Raw genomic sequence first — 20,399 nt, 5'->3', positions numbered from 1 at the left:
GCAAGCCAGTTGACTGAATTGGAACTCTCCCAGTATAAGAGAGTAGAATGTGGCCATAAAGTTACCTTGTTAATAGATGAGGAAGGTGACTAACACACAAATGTGGCTGGTTTCTTCTGTTTGTATTGCACAATAAATAGCAATATGTGACTTTTTTATTTAGAAAGCGGTTTCATGCATAGACCCCATTTAAGAAATCTGTATTAAGTATATTAAGAGAATTTGCCAGAGATGACAATGGGGACCCGAACCAATTATATACAAAGATTTGACATCATCATGGTATTTGGAGTGCCTGTAGCATAAAAATATGATTTTTGGTGTTTCTGAAAAAAAACAGTGCAGTTTGATTGTTGCTCTGCAAAACTTGAATTAACTGTACCCAGGCACTGCAAGCCATCTGCAGGTCAAGACCACCTTTCTATGTCTGCAGGTGGTTATTGAGGCATGTAAATATCTGTAAGAGCAGGACAGCAAGCACTTGATTTTATATTGCTGAAATAACTTCCCTTAGGTTCAAACTAGTATTACTCGACAAGCCACAGTATGCACCCCTTGCCTGGGGCCGTAATTGAACAGAGTTTTCACACTGTCGAGCGCCTTCCACTCGAAGGAGTTGGATCATAGAGCCGTAGAATGGTTTCGGTTAGAAGGGACCTTAACGATAATCTAGTTCCAACCCCCTGCCATGGATAGGGATACCCTCTACTCGACCAAGCTGCTCAAAGCCTCACGCAAAATTAACCCGACGTATCCGTGGGAGAGTGGTGTTTCCTGTTGGGAAGTGCGGGCCCGCAGGCAGCCGCCGCACTCGGCACCAGCGGGAGCAGCGCTCGAGGTGGGACCTCCCTCCCGCGGCGGGCCCTACCTGCAGCGGGGCGGTGGCAGGAAGGGGGCGGTGCAGTGCGGCGGTGGTTCCGGGCACGTCGGCGGCTGCCGCTCGTTCCTCGCACTGGGACCCGCCGCCCCTGCTCGCCTCATGGCCGCTCCGCAGGACCCAGTGCCCCCAGGTGAGGAGGACCCCGCCGGCGGCAGGGGGAGGCGGCGGGAGGGATGGCGGCTGCGTCTGATGCGAGCGCCCTCCCCTATCACCGCCGGGAGTTCGGGGCTGCGCGGTGCGGCCCACTGCGCCCCGCTTCCACCCCGCCCGGGGGTAACCTGCGGCCGTGGCTCACGGGAGCCTAGCCCCGGGGGAGGTTAAAAGGGTTTATTAGTTGCGCCCTTCCCCCTCCGCGCACGCTAATTAAGCATGGTAATAATTTATCATGTGCTCTGCTAATGTGATTTAGTGCAACTTGTCTTGTCAAGCCTGCGCCGGTGTTTAGCGTGTAGGTTAGCTTGTGCTTGCTAACAGCACACTGAAAAGACACTTTCATGAAATCCTACACTCCGGGTGTTTGAAAGTCCAAACTCTTTAACGTGTGTGGCTAACGGTGTAAATGGCTTGAGTACCTCATCTTAGGTGTGCCGGCATCACGGCTTCTCCCTATGGATCTGCTCAGTCAGTGATAAAGTTTTGATTAGTTAACAGGAAACAAAAATGCTCAAAAATGATGGACTTGGATTTTTCAGGTGACCAGATATTATAATATTATTTGCTGTATTTCCTCCTCTTATTCAAATCTGAAATTCATGTGCCTCTGATCAAAGCACCAGTTGATTTGGGTTTAATCAAAGGGTTCATTTTTGTGAACGATATTAGCACTATGGTGATCACTTTGAGTTGTAGTGAGTTGTACTTTTAATGTATATGGCCAACCTTAGTGTGCATGTTTGAATACATAACTGCAGTAGACCTTACGTGCTTCATTTGCTACTGGTGGTGTCAATGCTGTGTTGCAAGAAAAGACCTGTAATGGGGGGAATACCATCTCTGCTTCATGTTGCTTTGTGAATCCCCTCCTGCTTAATGGTCAAAATGCTGTGATCTCCTTCAGACTTCTTTCCAATAAAAGGCGCAAGAGCAGATGTAGGATTAGAAGTTTGAATGTGTATATGCATAGGCATATATATACATCTGTGTATATATAAAATTGACAGATTGTTCACACTGGTAAGTGCATAGCATTGCACCCCTGTTAAGAGTGTCAGTATTGAGCAAAGAGAAACAGTAGTGATGGGTACAAGTCCACTGTTCCGGTTGCAGACTGATTATGCTGGATGGTCTCAGGCAGAAGAGCTGTGGCAGCCGCTGACAGCATGCAGGGGATGTGCAGCAGAAGGGAACCTTGGCAGCAGGCATAGAGCCTGACGTATGTTTGTCCAAGTGGATTTGCATGTGCTGATTTATGTCCATCTGAGTCAACTCGTGTGGTTCCTGGCAGAAGTGTGGGGAAGTAAATACAGACCTGCAGGAAATGTGGCTGTATGCTGTCAGTGGGCAGTACAGTGATAGTGACTTTTATAAGGGATCACAGATAATGTTACAGGCTGCCAAAGTGACTATGAAATCAGACAGTCTGCAATGAATAGTCAGTCAGATGATACCTGGATTTCCTGTTGGCCTTTCAACATGCAAAACTGTGGATGTTTTACATTTGAGATGGACAGTGAACTTTCCACCCTGCTGTTTTGTGCACCTGCATCCAGCTGTATGACATGAGCTGCAGAGTGCTGTAGGAAAGAGAAAGGGGACATGGCATTTTAATTGCCTTGTTCAGAACTAAATATTAAGTCTGTGGTTTTCAAATTACCTGCCTGTTATCACTGGTCAACAAGACCATGGTGAATTACTTGCAGCCCCGTATGTGGAGCCTTTATTCTTAGGTACAAATATTCATAGACATATGTGCCGCTTACAGAGAATGCTGGGACTTGGTAGTACTCTACAACCTAAAACCCATGGAAATTACTGCTCTTCATAGAGAACTAGAAAAACAAAAGGGAACAAATTGAGGTATAGGAAAAGAAATCTGTTTTAAAATATTTTTCAGGATGGATACTCAGTAAGATACAAAGTGTTCCAAAGATAGAGATTCACAGTGACTGTGTTTCTGTGCAAGACCTTAGAAAGCAGGAGGCAATTAAAGGTGCCACCTTGCAGGGTGGTACACCCTAGCACCTCTTGTACAGACACCCTGGGGTCTGTGAAGTCCTTATTTCTAATGCCTGTATTCTTGGGGCTTCTCTCATTTTTCCAGTGCTTCCCTCTGGACTGTGAAAATTAAATTACCGGTGTTGTAATGTACATTGGCTGTATCTTGGAGATATAACAGAAGACAATGGATAAAGCCCTTACCATAGCTGCAGTAGCCACCAGGGTTCACCAGGGCATGGACCTTTTGTGGTCTCTGCTTTCAGATACCTCAAGGCTTCTTTTATATTACAAGAGTGAAGGAAGGTTTTTATTTTTTTGTAATGCATCTAAGAATCCAAAAGGAGGAGCTGTGAAGCCTTCAGAATAAATTGATGATAAGCTGCATGCTTTGACCTTGGGTTTGTTGGGTCTTAGCTGACAAAGAAGGAACAGTGAGACTAGGGATATCTGGGCTGGTCTTCTACCCTGAAGCTTTTGTTGTTTTTTTTCAGCTTTCCTTCACAGGGTAGGCTTCTCTCTTTGCCCCAGCTCCCTTTCCAGTTCCTTTGCGGCTCTCCACAACAGTTCCCAGTTGCATCCTCTGTTTTTGCCCCTGCTGTCATGCAGGGTCTTACAACAGTTTATTGTGTTTTCTCATATCCCAGTCTGACTCTCAGTCTCTCTGCGTTTGAGTTGGGAAGATTATGGCAGCTTGTGCTGCCCCTTGCTATCAAGGCAGGCTTTATCCAGAACATTCAGTTAATATAATGTTTCTAGAGCAAGGTTATCATATTTACCAAAAAGGGCATGTGTGACAGGAATATGGGGTTTGGCTTGGGATTTTTGCATCTTCTACATATGTCTTCCTAAACTTTGTACCGTAGTGTGAACATTCTCATCTGAAGTTTCATAGACCTCTGAATTTTTAAAACATTCAGTGTGCCTGTGTGCAAAGGGTGTGCTCAAGCCTCGTAGGTGTGCCCCCTCTTATGGTGCGCCTCCTGCCTCGACAGTGTGGGTGTATTTTCTGTGGGCACTAGCACTGGGAAACACTCTTCCTGACTTTGCAAAGAGGGGCTGGACACAGCACCAGACACCCAGGAACTGCTGCAGCTGTGTCACAGAAGCAGGAGGGAGAATGGCGCTGTCCAAGAGCCGTGGGGCTGCTTCTGTCTCACTGCTGGCACCTTTTTTATTTTCAGGCCTGTTTATTGTACTATCTTGTGTTGTCAAATGCTTTAGCTTGTTGTTCTATTGTATTGAGTATATTTGTAGGATGTGGTCCCAAAATAAACAGTTCTGTGCTATATTGGGACACAGTGTTTATAAATTAATTTCTGTAATTGATTTCTGGGCCTGTGTTCTAAATGCACTGATTTTTATAATTGGGAGAAGGTAATCACCAAATACTGTTTCAAATCACTTCTTTCTTGAGGAAATGGCACGATGTTGTTGAATTACAGGAGTGGTTTGTGAATCCTGACTTCTGTATGAGATTTGTTTTGGATTCTTTGTGTGCTTTTGGTCAGTACATCACTAGTACTTGTCAATTTAGCCATTGATGTAGAGGGGTTGACATTTCAACCTTGAATCATCTGTAAGTACTATGAAGATTTATTCTTGTATTCTTTTGATGTTAATATAATTGAAGTTTATGATTCTATTGTATACAAATAATGTTTACCTCAAATATGTTTTTCACTAGGTTTTGTACTATCTGCTGTTCATTATAGTATTAATTTTTGTTGTAGTAGGTATGTTCACTATTTGAATTACTGCTTTGAGGAAAAGACAGTGTTGTCATTAGGAGAACAAAACAGCTTGTAGCAGTTTTACCGGATTTTATCCTTTATTCCTGAATTATTTTGTGGTTTAAAATTTGTTTCTTTTACTAAAAAGAATTTAGAATTTTCATTTAAGTCTATTTTTCATTATCTTAGAGTTGGGTTTCCTTGTTGCATATAATTTCTCATCTATGAGCTAGTAGCTCTGTCATTTTCCAGTTTGTCACGTTTTCTTGTGGAAATGTAATTTGACATAATGCTTACAATGGCTGCATTGTTTTGCTTATCTTGGTCAAAGAAAAAAGCAAAATATGAATTCCCAGACAGAAATATTTTGAGATTACAAAGTGATAAAGCTTTCTTATTTCCAGCAGATCATGCAGCAAAAGAGCCAGTGGAGGATACGGATCCAAGCACTCTTTCATTAACAATGGTATGTGTTTTGAGTCTAACGGAGTTCAAATCATTACAGTTCTCTATAGTTAGCTATGTAATGCAGAACTGAGGTAAAACATTTAAGAATGTTAAACTGTGAGTATATATGGGGTTTTGCTTATCTGTATGATTGCATTAAATTTTAATTTACTAACCTTGTGCAATTAAAGTAAAAATACCAATATGTAGATAAGTTGAATTGGATGATACCAGCTGAGCAGGCTTTCACAGTACCATTTTTCTTTTTAGTTGAAGATTGGTGACTGACATTCTTCTGTAGTATATGGGTTGGAGGGATAGGAAAACCCACCTAGGGCTTAAAATTTCAATTGTCCTAAGGCTTACTCCTTCCTGTACCTATTTTATCTGATGAGTTGAAGTCATGGAAACAGCGTAAGACAGCAGGCATGAGTGAACCTGGGGAGGGACCAAACAGCGCTCTCTAGTGCTTGCTGGCAGATCAACACCGTTTATGATAAGGTTTTATGTCTTAGGATATTAAGTGTGCCAGTCTTACGCTGATATATCAGATAACAGTAATATGAGTGTTACTATATGTGATTGTAGACAGATCAACAGATAACAATTTAAGGGATGTAACTATAATGATGCGTTGTCACATACTCTTTCTCCAGCACAATTACACTCAAAAGTAACAAACACCTGTCTCTTGCCTTTTTATGATAGACTGAAAAATACCCTGTTCAAGACACAGGAGTTCCTAAAGGTAAGTATTGCGAGTTCTGTCTGTTCAGGTGTTACAGATCTGTGTTATTATGTGCAGTAAAACAGTTGGTGTTAACCCTACACATTGAAATATCTTACTTTTTTTCTTAGATTCATATGTTTTAAATGCAGTGTCATCTTGTGTATTTTTGAGTCAGTTTATATATAACTTCTGAAATTTCCTTCCAAAGCTTAATTTTGATGAAAAAGTCAGTTTAAAGCTATCCTCAGAAGATCTTGGTTCTCACTCTGGAAGGAAAATACAGTGCTGCCACTGGAAAACAGTGTGCAGAGGACAGATGGTAGAAACACAATAGTGTTAGAAGGTGGATTTGAGGAAATTACCAGTGCCTTCAGATTATCAGAAATATAATCCAGAAATACCTTCCAGGTTTCTTGCCTCTGATTGCATTCTCAGCTCCATAAGAAATCAGCTCTTCATGCCATCTTTTACCTTTGTCAGGTATTAATAGCATCTGAATTCATTTTCACTGAAAATGAGGTGCCGGAGTGCAGGTTCTGTATTGCACCGAAGTCAAATACTTGGATTACACAGTGTGAATATCTCCTTTATGGTTTCCTTGACAGGTGGCGTGTTTTGTTTTTTTTTTGTCATCCTAGGCTTCACCATTGGCTTTTGCCCATGGAATACACTGCAGAGGCTCAGTTGAGGAGCGTTCTGCAGGTAGTATGTTCTCCATCCTGTGTTGCACAGCAGGACTGCAGTAGGGACAGACGCAGGAAACCATGCAGAAGCTAGTCACAGTGGAAGCTTTTGCTGTGTAAGCAGTGTACCACTGGGGTTAAAAGAAGGTTAGAGACTACTTTGGGGGCTTGAGGGAGCCAGCCAGAGGAAAAGAGCATCTTCTCAGAATTGCTGCTCAGTAGGGAAGGAGAATGCAGGATGAAGACTATTTGAAATCATAATTACTTTATTTGCAGGCAGGTGGTTTGTTCCTTCAAAAGTGTTTATTAATACTAAATCAATTTCTCTGTAATATTCTTTGTCATGTCCTGTTTTTTATTTCACCTGTGACATTATGTCCTCCTCAAAATAAATTAGATAAATTCCTAAATTTTGAATTTGTGAAAGTTGTTTGAAATCAGAGATTGCATGTTTTAAATGCATTTAATATAAAAAAAATTGCAGAGAGGAGGTAGAAATTTCAGCACTTTCTGTAGAAAGGAAGTGAACTCAGTTTTATTTTCATGTGAATACTAATGCAGTTGACATTTTACCTCTTGGTATTCTGTTCATTTCCGTGGTTTAAATTTTTTTATGAGAATGATTTTTCAAAACTATTTCTGTAAAAATGCATACTTAGAAATATGAATTTGTGAGCTAAAAAGTGGTATCAATGTGCATGTCTGTTTCTCTGTAATACAAAGTTATGTTTGCTTCAGATTTAATGTTTGAGTAGAGTAGGCTTAATGTTTACATCATGGTTTGATTATAATTCTACCTCCGCTCAAATATGAAACAAATTCACACAAATTTTTTCCACTCAAAGGAAGTGGAATGTTGGTGCCAGACCTTTTTGGTTTTTATTATTATTTTTGTTGTTGTCTCTGGATCTACAGTCGTAAAGAATAAAGATGATCCTCATTAAACATTTATCCTGCTGGGGGTGGAATGCAATTTGGCTTTAAGTTCCAACAGTGTTACAAGACCAGAAAAAGAGGAAAATTAATTTTATTTTTTTTTTCTTCCAAGTGTAAGGATAAATTCTTTGATTCAGCTCAATTTCTTGAGTGAGATGAGGAGCTATGCCATGTTTCTGCTATCTGATGATTCATAAGCAGCTATTCTTTAATGAGATCTTACCATTAAACAAACAGCAAATGGAAAGGCATGAGCACTACAAACAGCCATCACTATGGCTTACTTGTGTGTAAAAACGTGTAGAATATAATCTCTTCTAATGCTGTGTTAATGGTTGGTCAGCACCTGACACGGGAATTATGCAAATGGTTTTATATTAATCACGCAGAGTGAAATTTGTCTGTTTGCACAAGGTTCACAAAGGGCTTATATATCACTTGTACCTTGTTTTGAGGGCTGAAGTAAGGCTTGAAAGGTAAATAAAGTTTATGCTGTTCTGGGGAATGTTGTGCTTTTCAGTGGGCTTCCAGGTCGGTCAATAAACACACTGAAATAGATTACTTCAGCACTTTAGAAAACTCCTGTGTAGTAGCGATAAGTAGTATGAGCTTAATTTACAAAAGGGTAGAATAAAAGGTAAATATTTGTGTAGTCCGTATTTCAACAATTGTTATTGTAAGTGTGACAAGAAAAGCAAAGCAAAAATTACAGTGACTTGGAACAGTTGTCTTCAGCCTGCTTTCATATATTGGTTCAGTTTGGCCTTTTGAAAGAAGAGCATGACTCTTGTTTCAAAAATAGTGTGGTGTTTGTTTAAAAAGCAACTGCCACACTAATACCTAGTCTCTGCAAGGTTTATTTTAATTCACACGTTGTGCTCTGCATGATTGTTGCAGTCTCTGCCAAGTTAATATTAGGGCTTTTAAACCAGCATTTCTCAGTGGCTGTGGTATGCAGCTAAAGGTTATAAGTTAGATACCTATAATTTACATTTGATAGTCTTAATATTTAAATTTGTATTTGGGTGGAAGACCAGTGTTTTACAATCTTTGTCTTAGATGAGGAATACCTAACAGATCAAGTTACACTGGAAATTGCATCTGTGAACATCAAGACCCTTACATCAGATTCTGGCCTAATCCAGCAGGTAAGAAAAATGATGCCTGAATGTAAACTGAATTATTGCTGTTTTTTAAATAAGTATGTTAACAAATAAATCTGTCTTCCGTCTGTATCAGGAGAGTGTGGAATTACTCAGTAAAACAGATCAGGAATAGACTCTCTTTTTTGAGTTCAATGAAGTGAGCTTTTGTGGAGAACAGCAAAAGAAAGGTTATATAATCATGTGTATTTCATAGTTTAAACAAGTTTTGGTTAGTGGAAGATGCTCCAAAGAAGAACTGACAAAGAATTAAGGCTTTGTCATGCATGCTTTTCCTCTTTCCTGATGAGAATAGAGCCAGGGCAGAGAATAAGTGAAGAAGTAAGCAATCCTAGGTTTTGGGGTTTTGCTCTGCGAGAGGCATTTTACTCTTCTGCTTTGAATATGGGACACAGCTCCTGGTATAGTGGAAACACTCTCGTGTTTGTCAAATCTTATGTTGCAGTAGGGTGGGCAGTGCTGAGTGACCTCCGTGCTCCATGGTTACCATCTTTCAACTGAATGTTTTTTGCTGAATTTTAAATAGATTCTCTTTGGGTTGAGCAGAAAACTTGGAGAAGAGAAATGAATGAGCATTTTCCAGCAAGACAATTAAAAGGAGTTCCTTATGCCAGAGTCCCAGCTGAGTTTCATCAGGAAAAAAACATGGGTTTGATATGCATTTCACAGATGGTGGAGCTAACAGTCTTATTCCCATCATCAAGAGGAGATCATTTAGGGTTTTCATTAGACCTGTAGAGGTCACGACTAAAGTGGGCAAAAAATACTCTTGCTTAATGACATCCTTTCATGGTCAGTAACCCTACATTGTCCTATTGCAATTACATTACAAGAAAGTTATCTTGAATAAATCTGAGTGCATCTGACTTGATAAAAGTGGATTATAACTGATCAGTAAAAATAGAATTTTTTAAAACAGATGTGTGGCACAAGTTAAGTATCTCCGGTTTTCTTTGTACTTTTTGCAGTACTAGCCATTCTTGTTATTTTTTACCACAAGACATGAGTATAATGACATCTCTTAAAGGCATTTAGATACTAACTTTCACAATATGGTTTGAACTTTCATGAATTCATAGAATCTGGGAAATGTTACTGGAGCTCTGGAGCTCAGGACAGGAACTTAGCTATTGCAGACTAAGTGAATGGTAGCCACTTTTTTTCTCTTTTTTTTTTTCTTTTTTTTTTTTTCTTCCTTTAGTTGTTATTTGCTTGTTTATTACTTTTCAAACAGGTCTCTGGGGAGGCTGGATCTGTGATGGGCAGCTCCTCATTCTCCCGGTGATTTATCCCTCTGGGGATTAGTTCGTCAGGGCTCAGTAACAATGTTCTACTTTTTTAAGGGATTTGTGGGAATGGAGACAATTATTATAATCAGGATCTCCAGACTTAATTTTTCTTAAACTTCTGGTGCTCACATGGTGCCATGAAGGTAAAGCTCATGTATAAAAAGCTCTGTCCAGAGAAAGCTTAAATGGTGCTGGTGGAAAAGTAAACTACTAGAATATAATAGCAAGGATTATTCTGTTGGAAGTGGCATGTGTAGTGTTAGATCTCTCAAGCAGAGAGCAGACATTTTGTGAGGTGAACTGATGTTGCACGTGTTCTTGCAGTTTTCAGGGAATAAAGAAATGCTGAAAACAGCATGCAAATTTTTCCTTTCCTAGCAAAGTCTTTAAATATTTTTTGAGGTAGTTTACCTTCTTTATAATTGGACTGTGAATGGCATGTTCACCACATCAACTGAAACTGCCTATATTCTATTTTTAGTGGATTTCTTAGTAAACAAGGTGTAGCAGGTAGGAATAGAGTATCTTATTACGCTGTGTTGTTACGCAGTTGACTTGTGTTTGCATGCACTGCCTGCAAAATGTAAAGGAGCCTCCTGTGATAGTTTTGGAAGAGTGAAGTGATACAGAAAATCAACAATGTTTGATTGCAGCTATCAAAGGGGAAAATCCCCGTCTTGAAATCTTTCATCTTGAAATCACCAGCAGAAGAAAGCTATTTCACCTGGCTCCACACCCGCAAAGTTAATGTAAGGGCAGCTGCAGTTTCCTGCAGTCCTAGGAGCAAGGTACTGCCTTTCTAGGTTTTACATGTTGCTCTCTAAATAGAAGAATAGAAATGTTACAATGTGTGTTGCAGACTTAAGCTGCTAAGTAATTTCATGATGTTTAATTAGCAGGCAAAAAGCCACAGACAGAATGTTTACTTTGAACAGGAGGAGGGTTACACATGAGTCAGCAATGTTCAAGTCCACCTGTTGCCTAGAAAAGCTTCCTGTGTATGTGAAGAAGTTTGTGAAAAAGCTCCTCCACTTTTCCTAGATAAATGAAACAATCCCTTACTGCTGCATATCACAGGCAAATTCTTGATTTTTTTCATTACAAAGCATTTAAAAATGTTTTTAATAAAACCATATGAATTGTTGAACAGCTGTTGAGGGTTTTATACTGCATTATTCAAAAGATGTAACCCTATAGCATATCATTAATAAGGATGGCATTGTTGAGTGGGTATAACCAACAGGGCAGTTCTGTGAGCCAAAACATGAGAATGCTGCCTGAAAGGACTGCAGGCTGTCAGTAATTCCTTGAAATCGGATATATTCTATGTCTGACTTTACAGATAGCTTGGGGTTCTTCTAAGTAATCTCCTGCCATGTGTAAATTAGCCAAGTAGTTATTCTGGTGTTCAAATACATTGTTTTGATTTTATTTATATTTGTTTTCTGCTTTGTAGCCAGAAGACAAAGACATGCAAAGCCATACTGACGACTCACTGGCAGGTAATATGTCAGCTTTACTGTTCTGTATATTTTATTTCTAGGTTATCTTTTAAAGTACTTTATTAAAAATTGGTATTAGTCATAACCAAGAACTGCCTGGGTAAACTAAGGCATTACCAGAGTCATTTACAGCTCCCTCTTTGTTCTAAGGGGATGGTGATCAATAATACAGACCATACAAAATGTGTGAGTTGGGCTTTCCAAATAAATATAGTATATCCACCTTTGTAAGAAATCTGTAAACACCTCTTGAATAAGCAGAAGCTGACAGAAGGCTGTGGGGCTTTATCCCATAATTGTATGAGCTGTCTTGGGGATGGAGTGTGTGTGGATGATACACAGCCCTGTTAATCTAACAGTGAACAAGTGAGGATTTCCTCTTAGTAAAGAAGCTTGCCCTGTTGTGTAGCATTAGGATCATGCAATTAGGTGGTTAGGTCATCATTTGCTTATCGGTATCTAACACCAGGGCATCTTAGGAAAAGCAGGATCTTTTATAGTGCTTTTGTTAGTCTGTACACAGTGTAGCACATGAAGCAGGTTGGTTTAGTTTTGTTTACCTATAACTGTGCCCTGTGTTTTCCTTACACCTTCATCCCTGCTGCTATTGGAGATAAAACTTACTTTGGCATCCTTGCAAAGCAAAGTAAGATGAAATTTAGATAGGTTGCTCTCCTGCCCTTTGAGCCAGAGGCTCAGCAAGGGCTTTGACTGTATATTCATTTTGCCTTGTTTGTGTAACTAGGTATCGGTACAAGTGAAGCAAACAAATTTTGTCTCACTTCAAGAAGAGTTTATGGTGCAGAAAAAGAACAGAGTACTTAACATAGATATTTCTATACAGAACAGCTGCAAGGCCTGTGGAATACCTGTGAGTGAAGTTGTCACCAGAATGTGTTTCCCCTTAGCAGGGAATCTGAGCATTTGTATGAAGTTATGTGTCTGCAGCAGTGTTGCTGCATGTCCTGACTTGTTGAAAACTTCAGAAATTGTCTCTGGCCTGCTAAAAAAGCAAGCTGATGAGCAATGTTACAAAAATAACAATAGCCTGTTCTTCCCTTAAAAGCAAAACCTAAAGCCTGTGCAGAAGCTACATTCAGCTCACAATTTGATGGTCTTTCTGGATTTTTCACATAATCTGGCAATAATTACTGCAAATGAAACAAAAACCCAAACAAACACAAAACAAAACAAGAAAACCAACGACCAAAATAGGACACCTTCCCCACCAAAAGAAAACAAAAAGTCACAACCTTAACAGATGCTGTTGTCTGTATGAGTAGGTGGCATTAAGTACCAGATCTGCCCTTTGCCAGGGATACAGTTCAGGTCTCTTAGACTGGCACTGATCCAGCACTTGTATATTGTGTGTCACAGTTTTATATTGGTTTTAATTACTCTTTTGATTAATACAAGTTTTCTTATTGTAGTGTCCCTTTTTCAAAGAGTTTCATCCCAAGTAGGACCAGTTATTTCCCAAGTTCAAGCTATCCAATAAGGCTGAAGAGAAGCAGCTTTAGAACGTGCTTGTAGGCTGCAATCATGATCTACCACTCTTTGGAGATACACGTTCTCCTTGCCTTCAAAAAGGAGCAGGGAGGGTTAAGGTCATATTTGCAGCTAAAATGCTCACACAGTGACCTACACCACTGCAATGTTAAAGGTTTTGGTATTAGTTTTTAACTAGCAGTATGACTAGAACTGGTTTCTGCAAACTATTACAGGTTATTAATTTATAATATTGCCTGATAGCACCACATTGTTCACACTGCACACCACATTGTTTCACACTGGGGAAATACTGACTGGTGTGTGTGTAAGACCTCAAAATGGCAATTTTTGGTATTTGATGCACATTTTGGAACATATCGCCACCTACATCCAGCAGCTTGGTATTCTGGAGGAGTATGCACTTTCTTCCTTTCCATAATGTACATTTTAAACAGGCTTGCTTGGTAGAACAGGGCATCTATTATTGTAAGAGCCCTATAAAGCAAAGGAACATTTGAACTTACTCATTGTGTTAAAATACTAAATGTTGTGTTTGCAGCTGTCAGCAGAGATTCTCCTCATGAAAATGTCTCATGTAGTTATGAAGGCAGCAGCTCAGAAGTGCAAAACCTTTTCCTTCTTCCTCCATCACATGTTTATGAGATGCATGTCATATGCACATAATCCTGTTGGTGATGTAAGCAGGGGTTATGGCAGATTTGAGGAAGTGACATAGTCCAACAGCAAAAAAACGGAATTGGCTGGATTGAATTGCATGCCCTTTCTATAAAGTATAAATATGATACTTTCAAAATTACCGCCTTTTGATTATAGCCACTGAGTGTAGTGGCTGTTTCATGAGTACTTCATAAGGAAAGGCATTATATGTCACTATTCTGACTTTCTCTGAAATTATTCACAGGAACATAATACTTTACAGCCTTTTGTGCTTTTAACTTTGTGTGCCTGGTGAAACCACAGCAATAGATCCTAACTTCTTCCCATGTAATGGTTCTCACTGCAGATCTCAAGAAAACCTGCAAGGAAAATGGCACCTGCTCCTTGTGCTTATTCCGTGCACCAACCATCAGTGACATGCTCAATGATGAGGACTTGTTGTATACAGTGAGGATAAAGCTGGATCCCTGCCACCCAACAGTGAAAAACTGGAGGAATTTAGCAAGCAAGTGGGGGATGACTTATGATGAATTGTGTTTCCTTGAACAGAAGCCCCAAAGTCCCACCTTGGAGTTCTTGCTACGGAATAGTGACCGGACTGTGGAGCAGCTGATTGATCTCTGTAAATTTTATAAGAGAATTGATGTTGTGAAAGTGCTGCTGAAATGGGTAGAGGAGGAATGGCCCAAAAGAGGGAACAGAACTTACCAGAATGACTTCTAGGTCAAAGAAAGTTGTTAGTCCATGCGTATTAAATGCTGGGACTAGCTGCTACATGGGAAGTTTCCCTTGCAAGAGAGAGAGAAAGCCTGTACTGACGGTTTGTATACTGTGTAAGCTCTATGTACTGTATACACATATATATGTTCTGTGCCCTCGGGGTTGCAAAGATAACCTTGCAAAAGTAGATGGAATATGCAGGTTGGTTCTTGAGTCTACAAATGCCTTCAGTTCCTGTGGTGCTGTTTGTAGGCTTCCTAAGCAGAGGAGGTATGAAAAAGCCAGCCCCTGGTTTCACAGCAGCCCTTGTGAACCATGTCAGTTGTGTGTTGTTGCTACTGGGAAAGGCACCACTAGAAGGCAAGTCTTTGGGCCTTTCTGGCAGCCCTTCCACAGTTTTGTATGTTCTACCTGGTAGAAGATGTGTTATTTTTTTCTTTTTTTAATTTTCTTTTTAAGCTTTATGATACTGTTTTTGCCACAGGAACACCTCAGTGTTCCAAGCAGCAGTTTGGATTTGCATACTACAATTGATCCAGTGTTTCAACATCACGTTCAGGCAAGTTAAGCTTTACATCTTTTTTAGACAAGAATAGGTGTTAAAATAATTATTTGCATCACAGGGCATGTATTTGCTATAGAAGAAGTCATGCAATTCAGAGAGACTTTCCAGCCTATAACCAATAGGGACCAAAAAAGTACTTTCCAAAGTTTTGAAGACAATATATACTCTGAGTGCACTTATCTTGAATGCCTCTTGCTTTGCAGTGTAAGGTGGCAGCTAATGCCTCACTCACAGTATATCCTTAAGTATTGAGTATAACTTCCCCTTTCACATGCTGTGGCTTGACCTACTTTCTGTCTCATGCTGAAGTAGTTGCACACTTGCATGAGACTAGCACAAATTTATATATTGATGAAAGCCACTTTAATGGGAAATTAATAGGTAAATTCATCTACAGTCCAGGTGGATGGTTATTAAAGCACTTACACTGGTTTGGACTGATGTTTCTCAAAGAATTTTGATACTATGAATTACAATTTACACTTTAAATATTTTAGAAATTGGTATTTTTCCTACCATTATTCTGTATTCTGATGTTTAACTCCTGAAAAATCAGTTACACAATACAGTGTGTAAAGTACTTAAGCTATAATGCCACACAAAAATGTTGTAACTTTAAAATACTTCTAGTTGTTACCCGTACCAAAAGCATCTCAAGACAATACTAATATGTACATAGGTGTATATACCAAAGCACTGGTGAACAGTATGTCAAGATGTGGGAGAAAAATAGAATGGGGTACAGGTTGATGCACTGTTTACTTTTCTCTAGTAGAAATTACTAAGCATTAGTAGCAAAGCTGAGGGAAGTCTAATGCTGTATACCGAGTTTCTTACTCTAAGAGAATGAAAAGGGACCTCTTGTAATACTATACTATAGATGCTGAGTGATACAGTTACAGAGGAGGTGGAAGTAAAGACTAACATTTTCAATGTCAGGCACTAGTTCTGAGGTGACAATTTTATTTTAGTGACTTCAGGAAGCTGAAGGTACAGTTTCAAGGGGAAAAGACTGACCTAAATTTGAGGTTTGATTTTTTTTTTTTTTTTCTTGTAGAAGACTGGAATTTTTAATACCTTTTTTTAAAAAAAACACATTCCTCATAAAAGCTGCTACCCTTTAGAACAGTAAGTCTTCTAGCTATATATTAAAGAGGAAATTGTTCTTGGGGCTACAGTTCAAATGTTTTATGTTCCTCTTCTAGAAACGGGGTTTGTGTTTCTCTTATAGAAAAAGGGGTTTCCTGATAAATGTCTGTCAACTCTTAATTTTTTAAAATAATCTTCTGTCTTTAGGTAGGAGCTCTAGAATCTTCTTTGAGGACTCCTGCTGTGGCTGGGCTTCCTGCTATGTTCAATACCTACAGAGGCAGCCACTGCATACATGCAAATAGCTCATAATGCAGCTTGTCCAATGTAATTCCTATACCTTGGGCCTACTATATCCATGATTTAGGATCATTTGTCAGTGTATAAGTTGTTCTTCTGAGTGAAGAGTGCTGGCATATATGCCAACAACTTTTCTCTCCCATAATATACCACAGCTATATGTGTCTGGTGTTATAGCATGCTCTGCTTTGGTAGATGGAGTCCAAGAAGGAGCTGGAGCCCTCACCTAAGAATCACGATGTGAGTATGAGATGATGCAGCAGCATTCCTGAATTGGGATGTTCAACTGGAATCTACCCCTTTTCCTGTTTTATGGCTAAAACTTTTAAAATTTTGAAGAAACACTGTTGTTCCTGATCCTTTCTGATCCCTTGAAGATCTTGAAAAGTCAATGTCAGCTGCTAGGATTTATGTCTGATGGAAATAAAGCTGCTTTTGAGAGTTCATAGGTGGATTCTGCATAAATCCAGCACTGAAGGTTGAAAATGTTAGCCTTATACTTCATCACACACTGGATTACTAATTAGTATACTTGAAATATTTTTTTCCTCTTTGTATGGATTGAGATGTGCACACATTTTTGGGTTTTATATCTATTTACAAGATATGGGGTCTGAGTGTTCAGTTTATACTTGTATCTTCTGTTATAATGTATACTATTTTTAGAAGAAATATAGATTGTCAAGGGTTGACTTTATTGTATTTGTTTTTATTACAGCTAGGAAAACAGCTGTTTTTCTCTCACCAGTCACCTTGGAACCACTGAACTATCAACTAGGTGTGCTCTGTAAAAATGCATTTTATCTACAAGACTTATGGCGTCTTAGAGCACCTATCTTTGCAACAGATACAGCTGTTCAAGAAAGGAAGAACACTTTTTAATCTTTAGAATATGAAAAAGGAGTTAATTTTGATAAGATGATGACCAAAGACGTTTATCTAGACACTTGCAGTGGAGTTACTAACTATAGAGAGGTATGAAACCTACACTGGTTGAACTGTTCCTGAATTAATAACCTACCTGATAATGGTTAGAGAATCATATAGACACTGAAATGGCTATCAGTTTTGTTCCATTACAGCTTCTATTCTTGTATGAGACTCTCTCTCTTCAGGTATTTCTGGGTTTTTTTGGCTGCCATCTCTGTGCCTGCAGAATAATCAGTGGCCCTTCCCATCCTCTTTAGCTTCTATGAAGATATCCAAACCACTATATTCTTTCATTCCTACAGCTTTATCTAAGACATAATGAGTCTAATAACCATTCTTCAACAGCAAAGTTGTGTGCTCCAGGAGCCCCTAGTTTTGCTGTGAGGTCAAGTATGGGGCATCCCCAGCAAAATGGTAATTCTTGTCTTCATGCCTTTCTTTCTGCATGCCCTTTGATCTGTGGAGAGGAAGGCAAGATGAGTTTGGGGCTGTCCTTTGGAAGCCCACTGTAAAGGATAGGGTAGTCAGTATAGCCCCAGGTCCTTGCTTGGAAGTAAGTTGTACAGAAACTGTAAACCATGCTTCTTTATTCACTACTGAATAATGGAGCTTGCAGCACTTTGTGCAAGAGAGTGCATGTTTTCCACTGTCTCAAGCTGCCTCACTCCCACAGTTCCGAGTCAAGCTGTTAGCAAGTGGGAAAAAGTGTGAATTCTGCCTTATGGTGGTTTAACTTAGGGTCACACTGTTGACTTGTGGCCAGATATATTTGGAAATTTTTTGTCAGCAGAATCACTTAAATAATATCAAAGAATGTACATGGCATTTATAGTAATGTAAGGAGCAGCCTACTTCTGTAACTTTTACAGCATATCATGTTGTTCTGTCCATGAAGGAAATGCAATTAGTGATTCTTAACTAATTTCAATGTATCTTGTAAGTCTTAAGTTTTGGGTCAGTTTTGGACAGTAGGGCAGAGTGCTGCTAAATGAGGACTTGGGCTTGTTGCCTGTTTTGACTGAAAAGTGCTTTTCCTAGTCCCTGAGCTCAGCTAGTCCTGATTGCATTACTAAGGTCAGTTGTTGGCCTTAAGTGGGTAGAGAAGATATGGATCTACTGGTCATACAGGCTGAATATAGCAGCCCTAAGAATTTATTTGGAAAGGTGGAATCTGTAGTGTTTGTTTGCCTGTACCTCAGCCAAGGACTGGGACTGACTCCATCTTACAAGAAACTGATGGCAAAGCAGAGTTTACAGGCTTGGGGAAGGCTTACCTGTATCCTCCCTTGGGGGAAGAGGGGGAGCAGCTAAACAGCTAGACAGGCTTACTAGTTGGTTTGGTCTGTGTATTTTACGTTTGCAAAATGGTGATTCTTGATTTCAAAGGCAGGTTGTTGGGGCAAATGTGTATTTGTTACTGTGGTAAATGTGAAGAAAATAGAGCAGTGCGAGTTCTGTTAGGATGGCATCAGCAAGGTTGCTGTCGCCTTTTTAAATTTCAGCATGAAAGAGTACTGGTATGTTTGCTTTATTCAGGCTTTGTTTACTGGCCTTCACAGTACTATGAAGATGGAAATTAAAATTTGAGAAGAGATGACAAAGAAGTATCTTCTGTCAGAAATAACTGGTGAGAAGTAATGTATGTCTATGGTGTTAATGTGCTCTTTCCTCTGATGTATGTACAGAAATAGTTTCCTTGACTAAAAATTTTAGTTATTTACATCTGCATTATTTTTTATTATTTTTTCTTTTTAGAAAATTCCAGAAACAAGGCCAAATGTGTTAGCAGCTTGGATAATAAATGTTCTGTGTACATCATGAGATAGATATGCAACTTTACATAGCCACGTGAAGCTGCTTTTTTTTTTTTTATTATGAGTTTGCTTCAAAATTACCCCGTATTTAGAATCGTAGAATCTAAGAATGGTTTGGGTTTGAAGGGACCTTAAAAATCATTCAGTTCCAGTGCTTTTTGTTGCTGAAAATAACCAAAGTTTCATGTTTTTGATGACGTAAAACACATTCACACAACTAAAAAGTTTCGTAACAGGAACAGTCAAGATAAGAATCAGACGGGCACCCAAATCCTTACACTAGCAAGAATACCTTCAGTCTAAATTGAGGATATTTTTTTTTATGTTTGTGCTTAAGATATGTGAGCTTCCCATACCGTTCTCAGGCTTCAGTTCATTCACAATCCTATAAATAGTTTACTAGGGTTTTTTCTTGTCCTGATTTACTCGTGTGTACTTTTTCTGAAGCTGCAGAGTTTACGTGCTCAAAGGGCTATTAAAAGACTATTTCACTCTAACCATCAGGAAACACCTACCATCTCGTGGTAAGAGGTGATACTGCAGCCCTCTTGTATCCTTCCAAAAATGCAGGAAAGGCTGAGGCCAAGTGAGTGGATTGGTAAGTGCAAAGACCCACCGAGGAAATCCAAAGACAACTGCAAAGAGGATGATGGTGTAGCTAAGGTGTGAAGGTGTAGTCCTAGGGATCTTGAGTCTGGCCACTGTCTCTAGTTTGGAGAACATCACACAGTTTTGCATTTTGCACAGGTGTGTGATGTTTGTTATCTCCCTAGGTAGATAGGGACTGAGTCACTATGGTTAGACTTTGGCACAAGCATCTTTTCCAAGGCAGACCGGGCAGGAATAGGCACAGGCTTGCACTAGTATCTAGTGGTGCATTGCCATATAAGCAGTATGTACTATGGAAGAAGCTTCTAGTTCTGGTTAGGATTTTCCTTGTGGGTTAATCAGACAATGATTCATTAAAATATACTACATGCTGCCATGGAGCATGTTGTTGAGGCCGAAAAGTGGTGTCATTGACCTAAAAATGAATTGAGAAATTCATGGTCTGTTTATTCTGTAAGATGGTGCAATTGTAGCACCTGGCCCAGAAAGTCCTAAACAGCTAATGGTCAGAAGCTGAGGGTGTTGTAGTGTTTGCTTGTCTTGATTCTCCCTCTGTTCTTCCAGGCAGCTTGTTACAGCCGCTATCTGTAATGGCTGTAAGACTCTTTGACTTGATGTGGTACAACCAGCTTTGTCTTTACCAGACCATTGATGTTTTGTACCAACCTTGAAAGAACAGCAGTACT

The 20,399-nt window shown here is 39.5% G+C and overlaps 1 protein-coding gene across 3 annotated transcripts; it reads left to right on the top strand.

The window, feature by feature from the left end:
- Positions 1–843: 843 nt before the first annotated feature.
- Positions 844–17,052, top strand: EDARADD (EDAR associated via death domain). Of its 3 annotated transcripts, XR_009968245.1 has the most exons (7): positions 844–1,010; positions 5,172–5,233; positions 5,923–5,962; positions 8,623–8,711; positions 11,472–11,517; positions 14,033–14,969; positions 16,272–17,052. XR_009968245.1 is itself a non-coding variant. In XM_062637400.1 (6 exons), the coding sequence occupies exons 1-6, from the start codon at positions 980–982 to the stop codon at positions 14,407–14,409; spliced, it is 642 nt and encodes a 213-aa protein (XP_062493384.1). In that variant the 5' UTR covers positions 844–979; the 3' UTR covers positions 14,410–17,052. The 3 variants fall into 3 exon arrangements, 2 of the variants coding, with proteins under 2 accessions (XP_062493384.1, XP_062493383.1); XM_062637400.1 differs by having other exon boundaries at positions 5,175–5,233; positions 14,033–17,052; XM_062637399.1 differs by having other exon boundaries at positions 14,033–17,052.
- The last annotated feature ends 3,347 nt before the right edge of the window (positions 17,053–20,399 follow it).

Source organism: Pezoporus occidentalis, unplaced genomic scaffold, assembly GCF_034315485.1.
Source record: "Pezoporus occidentalis ecotype Australia unplaced genomic scaffold, CSIRO_AGI_Poc_V1 ctg52, whole genome shotgun sequence".
Classification (NCBI taxonomy): Eukaryota; Metazoa; Chordata; class Aves; order Psittaciformes; family Psittacidae; genus Pezoporus; species Pezoporus occidentalis.
The sequence above is the reverse complement of the archived record's forward strand: the minus strand, read 5'-3'. Positions and strand labels throughout refer to the sequence as shown.

Bases quoted from the DNA above. Each gene is read 5' to 3' on its own strand.
- EDARADD (XM_062637399.1), top strand. From the start codon at position 980: ATGGCCGCTCCGCAGGACCCAGTGCCCCCAG. The intron at 5,234-5,922 runs GTATGTGTTTTG...TTTTTATGATAG, and splicing joins GCACTCTTTCATTAACAATG to ACTGAAAAATACCCTGTTCA. The intron at 11,518-14,032 runs GTAATATGTCAG...TTCTCACTGCAG, and splicing joins TACTGACGACTCACTGGCAG to ATCTCAAGAAAACCTGCAAG.